Source organism: Lactuca virosa, chromosome 6 (genome assembly GCF_052849685.1).
Source record: "Lactuca virosa cultivar CGN04683 chromosome 6, Lactuca_virosa_CGN04683_v6, whole genome shotgun sequence".
In the NCBI taxonomy this organism is placed as follows: domain Eukaryota; kingdom Viridiplantae; phylum Streptophyta; class Magnoliopsida; order Asterales; family Asteraceae; genus Lactuca; species Lactuca virosa.
This window is the reverse complement of record NC_136431.1, coordinates 31,727,453-31,735,746: the sequence shown is the minus strand read 5'-3', so window position 1 is coordinate 31,735,746 and position 8,294 is coordinate 31,727,453. Positions and strand designations below refer to the sequence as shown.

The following is an 8,294-nucleotide window of genomic DNA, read 5'->3' as shown; positions in this document are numbered from 1 at the left end:
TTGCCCAAATTCACACGACAATCACGCTTGCAATGCCCAACTTGATTGCAACTCCAACAAACCAGATCCTTTCTTTTTTTGTTGGAGTTGCTTGGGACATATTCCTGCTTACGTTTGCCATGTCCTTTGTGGTTCTGGTTCCTTGGTTTCTTTTCAACCATATGAACCGAGGGTTGTCCAGGTTCAACTTTTCCTTTGGGTTTTTCAGATTTGTCACTTTCCTTCGCACGAAGAGATTCTTCAATACGATTGTGACTAGCAAGTTGAACCAATGACAGTTCCTCCTTTTGATGTTCCAAGTTATGTTTAAAGTCTTTCCAGGACGGAGGCAGTTTGTCAATGATAGTGGACACAACAATGGATTCATCCATATTCATACGGTGCAGTTTAAACTGACCGTATATGCCAAAGAGTTCATTGTACTGTTCAGTGACAGACCTTGAATCTTCCATCTTATAATTATTAAAGTCACTGACCAGAAACTTCTTGCTAGAAGCATCCTCAGTAATGTATTTCAGTTCAAGGGTGTCCCACAACTCCTTGGCACACAAGGCTTCACTATGTATATCAAATAATGCATCAGACATACCGTTCAGAATGTGACCTTTGCAGATGTAGTCATCATTGTCCCACTTCTGTCTCTTTCTTGTCTCTTCAGCCGTCTCAACAACACCTTCTGCAGGCTCTGCTGGTCTTGGAGTAGTCAGCATGTATGCTGCTTTTAGAGTAGTCAGCATGAAGTGCATCTTCTTCTTCCAACGCCTGAAGTCGACACCTTCGAACTTCTCCAGTTTGGCAAACTTGGTAGTCATCTCGCGGATTGAGTCACCCATCTCCAGGAACAAAAGATATCAGTTCGATTGTTGGGAAATTTTAGGGTTTGTGGTGGAGATCTGGATACCGACTTGGATCGTGATATCACTTTCCGAACTGATATTTCTACCCTATGCCTGGGTTATAAGAAATTCAGCCTAGGATAATCCAAGTGGACACTTACGATTCTAGGCACAGAAATCGTAAGCCAAAATGCTAGAGGATTCTGTGAAAGTATGATGAAAAACGAGAGCTTAAGATCGTAACCCTCTTCTGAAAAGAAGAGCCGTTTATATAATAAACAATATTAGGGTTTTATTAGGTTGGGCCGTCATTAGTTGCTTTGGAAGCAAGTAATGTTAATCCGGATTTAATGAGGATTTAGGGTTATCAAAACTAACGAGTTTCATTAGTTTTACCATAAACACCCTCAAGAAATTGTATTTTCCACTATGGTCCCATATGTAAAATTCGGTGAGGGGTTTATATAATAAAATTCGGATTTAGGGACCCCAGCCAGGGGCTCTGCACCTTGGACCCCGCTAGGGGCGCTGCCCCTAGACCCCGCCAAAGGGGCGCTGCCCCTGGACCCCCGACTAGTCGTCGAACCGGCTTCTAATTCGATCTTATACATGTGTGCACTCCGCACAACCCCGTACATACAATAGAGTACAAATTATGAAGCCCCTTAGCTCACATGTTAGTTCCAGTTACTTAAAATGACATGGTGACACTAAAATCACCAACAATTGCATCAATATACCACGACCAACTATATGGGTGGTGCGTTAGTTAGATGTCAAAAATGAATTCTACTTACTTACAAGATACAAGTTATATGCATTATCCTCCTTGTTAATAAAATATGACTACATTTATCATTTGCGTAAATCCTTTTATAGCCTTAAACAATCTTCTCGGATTCGATTTTGTATTTTCGAAATATTCCCACCACTTTGGTTTTCAGTATAATCGATGAAATTTTTCTCTATATCATCACTTCGAGTCACACATTGTTATCTACTTTTCTATGTGGATGATATTGTACTTACAGTTGAGGGGATGATCATTTTTCCATCCCTCAAATGCTTAAGCATCAGGGCGGTGTTTTCTCCACCGAGCATTGGGGTCTTTTTTCCTTCATTTCTTCACCGATTATTTTTTTGGGACAACGCCGCATCGAGGTCATTTTCTTCGGTACTAGTGCACTAGGCGATATTCCCACTGGTGCCGCTTCATCCAAGTCCCTCCCTACGACTCCATCTCGTGACCACTCCATCCACCCTTATGACTTCTTCCCGACACTTTTGTAGTAGATATTTGAAATTTGGATATAATTTCCATGGACCAAGCTATGCAAGATAAATAAAAATTACTAAAAGAAGACTACCATAAAATACAATATAGATTAACATTCATCCGGATGGAAAAAATGACCGTTTAAACGGAAAGAAACTCGGGGAAAAGACAAGAGTGGGGCAATTGGGTGATGTCGGCATATTGAATAAATGATCTCACATAAAGATCACCGATCACTATTTTGTGTGGGGCAAAGTAAATATCAATTTCAATATGTTTGGTCTGTTGATGTTGAACATGATAGAAACAAAAGATAATCATCATTCACAATATCACAATAAATAATTATAGCTTTGGCAATTGGAGCAACTATTCAACGTCGATGGACCTTTAAAATTATATCACTTCACTCATAAAAATAAAAATAAAAATCTGTTACAACTATATCTACAGTATCATTACAATAAGAAGTTTTGGACCTTTAAAGGCATATGTCGGTTCTAGTGAAAATGTGACATAAAGTAATAAACCACTTCATTTACTATCTAAATTCTCTTATTATATGAGTGAGCATGCAAAGCACTTGTTAAGCACCTATTTAAGAGGGCCCGAACAAACTTACTTTCACGAGCTTAATGAATTTACGTAAGGGTTGTCTTGATACTTAACTCGATTCATATTCATCAAATATGGAATTTACAATTTAGTTTAGGACACTCTATTGGGTTGGGCCAAATATGATGTGTTTAAAATTAAGAGTATATTAAATTGGCCCAAACAAGCTAATTATTTGACTTTTGCTACATTCACAACTCAAAGGCATGCTGACTTCCAAAAGGTCTTCATCGTCTTCATCTACTCATCTCCATCGAATCTTCTCACATCCACACGATTCTTTTCCCACCCCACATCCGAAATGTTTTCTCATACTCGTCTTCACTCTCTTGATCTATCATCAATTTATCAATGGCTGCCACCCCCTCTGTTTCCTGGAACTATCTCCCCAAGAACTACTATCAACGATCAAAGATATTCTCCGCTGGACCATGTCCCATTTTTTCAAAACCTCCACACAAAGAAAACCCAAGAAATACGTCGCTCAAGGCTTTTAGAAATGCCCAAATTTCTTCTCCAATTACAGCTCACGGATCTCAATATAAGTTTTTGCAACCGGGTACTCAAAGAACTAGGTCTAATCGAATCGTTTCGCTGAAATCCGCAGGCTCAGATAGCAGCATTACCTCCAATTTACTCCAAACTGTATGTACAAATCTCTCGGTGAATATTACTTTTGAGTTTTTCTGTTCCAGATGATTTTGTTAAATGGGTGTTCCTATTTTCTAGGCATTGGGAGTAGTGCATTTGGTTGTTTCACTTGGGATAATACTGGCGACAGATAAATACTTGAAACAGGCTTTCGTTGCCGCTGCTATTAAGTTCCCAAGTGCTCTTTTCGGGATGTTTTGCATATTCACTGTTCTTGTGATCCTCGATGTTACTATTCCAGCAGCTGCTAAGGGTCTGGAGAACTTCTTTGAACCTGCACTCTTGTTTATCCAAAGATGGCTGCCTCTGTTTTATGTCCCATCTTTGGTAGTTTTGCCTCTAGCTATTCAAGACATCCCCGCAGCTTCAGGGGTCAAAATCTGCTTCATTTTAGGTACCTCAATGTTTTCCTTTTTCCTTCTTTAAAGATTGGTTCATGTGTAACTTCTTCACTTTATCTTCAACTTTGTTGCATACACGATACAGTTGGAGGGTGGCTGGCTTCACTTGCTGTTGCAGGATATACAGCTATTGCTGTTAGAAAAATGGTGAAAACAGAAATGGTTCCTGCAGAACCTATGGCAAAACCTTCAGCTTTTTCCACACTGGAGGTAGCTGCTTGGAGTGTGATATCTGTTGCATCATTTGCTGCAGCCCTCAAGTACCCTGAATTACTTGGAACAAATGCTAGAACATGTTTGCCATTCTTGTTAGGATCAACTGTTTTAGGTTACATGGTTGGCACTGGGTAAAAACTAAAAATCCTTTTCCTTGAGCTTAAATCTTTGAAAGGCTTTATGGATTTCTTCTTCTTCTTGAATCTTGATTGTTCCTTTTTTTTTGGTGATCTAAGGTTACCATCTGGTCTGAAGAAGGTTTTTCACCCAATCATCTGTTGTGCATTAGCAGCAGATCTTGCAGCTTTTGCTTTTGGATATTTTTCCAAGTCTGGACTTTATCCAATTCTTGGTACATGTTCTTATTCAATCTTGTTTGAAATTGGCATTTGGAAAGTATATTCTTATATTTGCTTTATATGAAATGGTTTCTGTTAACTTGTGAAGGATATTACCTTACAAAAGTGTCTTCTAATCCTGGAGCTGGTGACATCTTAATGGGGTTTCTGGGATCAGTTATCCTCTCCTTTGCCTTCTCAATGTTCAAGCAAAGAAAGGTAAGATAAGTAGATAAGTAGATAAGTAGATAATCATTATATTTAATTAGATATACATAATATATATAATAATAATATATTATCCATTGTATTTCTATGTTGACAGCTTGTTAAACGACATGCAGCCGAAATCTTCACATCTATCAGCATAGCAACTTTGTTCTCTTTGTATTCAACTGCACTTCTTGGAAGACTTGTTGGGTTAGAACCAACTCTCACCATATCAATCCTACCTAGATGTATAACTGTTGCACTTGCTCTCAGCATTGTCTCCCTTTTTGAAGGTTAGTTTCTTTTTTTATTTAAACAAACATATTCTCTCTCTTTCTTTTGGTTATCTCATCACCAAAAATAATATCATCTGTTTTTGTATGCGTAGGTGCCAATTCATCATTAACTGCTGCTGCTGTTGTTGTGACTGGTCTTATTGGAGCCAACTTTGTACAAGCAGTGCTGGATAAACTTAAATTTGATGACCCTATTGCCCGAGGAATTGCAACTGCATCTAGGTATTTTCAATGATGAGGATGAGGACATTTACGTCTTTCTTGTCCCACTTACATTAGTCTCAGTTCAATGCATGTCAAACACAGTGCGACACATTCCCAAATGTATAATGTTTTTGGACCTAATTTGTAATTTACATCAATTGTTGCAGTGCACATGGACTGGGAACAGCAGCATTATCAGCAAAAGAACCAGAGGCTCTGCCATTTTGTGCCATAGCATACGGTCTAACAGGCATTTTTGGCTCTCTGGTTTGCTCAGTTCCAGTTGTCAGACAGAGCTTGCTTGCTATTGTTAATTGTTAATTGTTAATGTTGGCTGAAAAGAATCACTCCTACTCTACTCCTATCTATTGTTTGTTGATCAATGATCACTGAATCTTTCCCTTGTATATTTATTACTTCTGTGTAAATGTGTTGGATGTATTGCATTCCAAGTAAATGAGATTAATGATGGAATTTCTATCCTCGTTTTTACAAAATGGTTTTGGTTTAAGGCCAACAATAAGTTCATGTGTGCTTGCCTAACGTTAACAAGGGGGAGAATCTATAAACGAGGACTTAGATTCAAGTTTGAGAATTAGAGATATTGTGATTTACCTTTCAACTTTGAGTATCAATGCTGCGTGAGTCACTCTTGAAATCCACCTTGACACATGATATATGTAATACCATTTCCTTTACAAAACTCATAACCTTTCCAAGTATAAAATACATATAATGACCATAAACCACTTGTTAAGCATTAAAAAACATAAATGGCATGTACATAGTTTTCATAAATAACACATCTTGGTTTACCTATGGGTTGAGGGGAGGAGAGGAGGGAGGTTACGGTTGATGAGGAGAAGATAAATATTCCTTCAATTGGTTGCATATCCCATTGCAATTCCTCAATTATATAACATGATGACCATACCTTAGTTTCTAACAAACTTACTCACACATATCTATCGATAACACTTGTATTAAAGTGTTATTTGGTAGAGTCATGAACAATATGTTAAGTCTATTATTGTTTACAACCAGACTTGTTTTGTTTGGTGTGCCCTTTATCCAGATGCAGTTAACATCGCCAAGAGCACATACATTGATGCGGGCTCAATAGATGTGGTCACATGCACTTGCTTCATAATTGACGTGTGTATGAGAAATCCTATTATCTAAATAACTCAATTCCAATTTCAATTTGGGCAAATCCTAAGCTTGGAGCCTTGGAGTCGCCCAAAATTAGGTATGGGACTGACGTGCATTTGAGTTTAAGATAGATCATATTGGTCGGGGAAAAACCTGAATAACCGCCTCTTGTCAAGATTGGAGACGTCGTCTCAACATTTAGGATAGGATACTTATGGATGCGGGGTCTGCAAGTGAAACCTAAAATCCAATTGTCAAGATTTTGACAATGTTTTTTTTTTCTCAATTAAGTTGAAAGAACCCCTTTCTATACTTTCATATTTCTGAAAGACCAAAACTTTCATATTTGACAGTTGTTATTCCGAAACATCTTACATGCATATTCATAAAACAATATTTTATATTGATAAAACGGTTACAAACTACTGGATACAAACCCACTATCTCATAGTGTTATATATTACATAACTTCCCAGGATTCTATAGATTTATACATATGGGAGTGCAAAATACAATAGTTTCAAACTATTCGAAAATCTTCTATCAATACAGTAGTTTCAAACTATTCAAAAAAATCTGCTACCAGTATATAACTATACTGGATGCTTATCTCCTACAAATTAGTTAAACATTGAGAGGGGTAAGCGGTGGCGCTTAGTGAGTTCAATAATAGATACAATATAACGTTATGTCATATATATACTGTAATATGCCAGAAGAAAAGAGGAACAAGGAACAACAAAGGCATAATGCGAAAAGCTTTCCATATTAATCAATGAGACATAACAAATTCCATACTTGATATAAAATCAATAAAGTTTCAGCACAAATGGCACAGTAAATACTCAAGAATATCATTTTGCTAGAATATTTAGGCTTTCAGCCTTATCTTAACATACTACCGAAGCCAAAGTGATGCCTATGTCATACACTTCATGGTCAACGGTTCATACCAATACCCAAGTGATGCTTATGTCATACACTTCAAGTCAGAGGTACAACCTTGCTATAAAATAGCAGATACAACAACTCGAGATGATAACATGGAAAAGCACATGGCACATATAACACATAACATACAATTGTTCCTATATATTAAACTCACCGAGAAATAACCGGGGGTCAAAATAGTAATTTGGGCAGCACTTCGACTTTAAATATGACTTTCTTCGTTGGAAACCGGGAGTTTTCTTGAAAACCGGGCTCTGCGAAGGTAGAGCTTCGAAACCGAAAAGATAAATTTTTCGGGCTTCTCGGAAATCTCGGGCCGCGTTTCGGGCTTTGGAATAAGTATCGGGGCTTCGGGGGAAGTCGGAATGCAAGAAAATGTTGGAAAGGGGTGAAAAAGACCAAAATTCAAACATGTAACCGAGAGGTCTCGCACCCTTTATATAGGTGCGAGCCTCGGATCCGAAGCGAGGAGAGGAGGGCATGTGTGCGAGGCTCGGAACACGCGGCAGCAGGGCGAAGCTTCGGCCGGAGAGCTGGCTGCTTCGGATTGGGTCGGCTGCTTCGGTCCAATGGGAGGAGGACACGAGGGTCGGATCACGTGTTGCATGCGAGGATCACGTGTGGCATGCGAGGATCACGTGCTTCTTCGGACACATGTGCGACACGCGTCGCTTCTCAGACATGCCACGCAGCAGCTTCGGACACGTGGCCAACTCCGAGCGAGGGTGACGTGGCAATCACTATTCATGCGAAATTTCTCGAAAAATGTGCCCAATCTTGTAAAATCCATAACTTTCTCATACGGACTCCGTTTTTGACGTTCTTTATATGCACGCGTAGAGAAAATTATGCTCTACAACTTTCGTTTAGACTTCGTCGGAAAATTTTGACTTTATTTTTATATTATTATTTTTAACAGACCGGGACTGGTAAATCCGTTAAAAATTCATAACTTCTTCATCCGACGTCCGTTTTCGTCAGACTTTTTACCGTTGTACTACTAATGACGAGACCTTCGATTCTCGTTTAGGTTGTGTCGGCTAAAAATCACTCGATCGAAAATTCGAGATTTTAGCTGTCTACTGTTAAGCTGAAACTTGTAAAAATCATAACTTCCTCATACGAAGTCAGATTTTGGCGTTCTTTTT

At 38.6% G+C, this 8,294-nt stretch overlaps 1 protein-coding gene across 1 annotated transcript; it reads left to right on the top strand.

Annotated features, from left to right (window-relative positions):
- Window positions 1-2,995: 2,995 nt before the first annotated feature.
- Window positions 2,996-5,540, top strand: LOC145120395 (plastidal glycolate/glycerate translocator 1, chloroplastic). Its single transcript, XM_079056223.1, has 8 exons — window positions 2,996-3,372; window positions 3,457-3,772; window positions 3,865-4,126; window positions 4,232-4,347; window positions 4,443-4,552; window positions 4,659-4,836; window positions 4,932-5,061; window positions 5,211-5,540. Exons 1-8 carry the CDS (start codon window positions 3,079-3,081, stop codon window positions 5,362-5,364), a joined length of 1,560 nt encoding a protein of 519 aa, XP_078912349.1. The 5' UTR covers window positions 2,996-3,078; the 3' UTR covers window positions 5,365-5,540.
- The last annotated feature ends 2,754 nt before the right edge of the window (window positions 5,541-8,294 follow it).

Coding starts and splice junctions, on each gene's coding strand:
- LOC145120395 (XM_079056223.1), top strand. CDS start 3,079: ATGGCTGCCACCCCCTCTGTTTCCTGGAACTATCTCCCCAAGAACTAC. Junction 3,373..3,456: donor CCTCCAATTTACTCCAAACT/GTATGTACAAAT, acceptor CCTATTTTCTAG/GCATTGGGAGTAGTGCATTT. Junction 4,553..4,658: donor CAATGTTCAAGCAAAGAAAG/GTAAGATAAGTA, acceptor CTATGTTGACAG/CTTGTTAAACGACATGCAGC.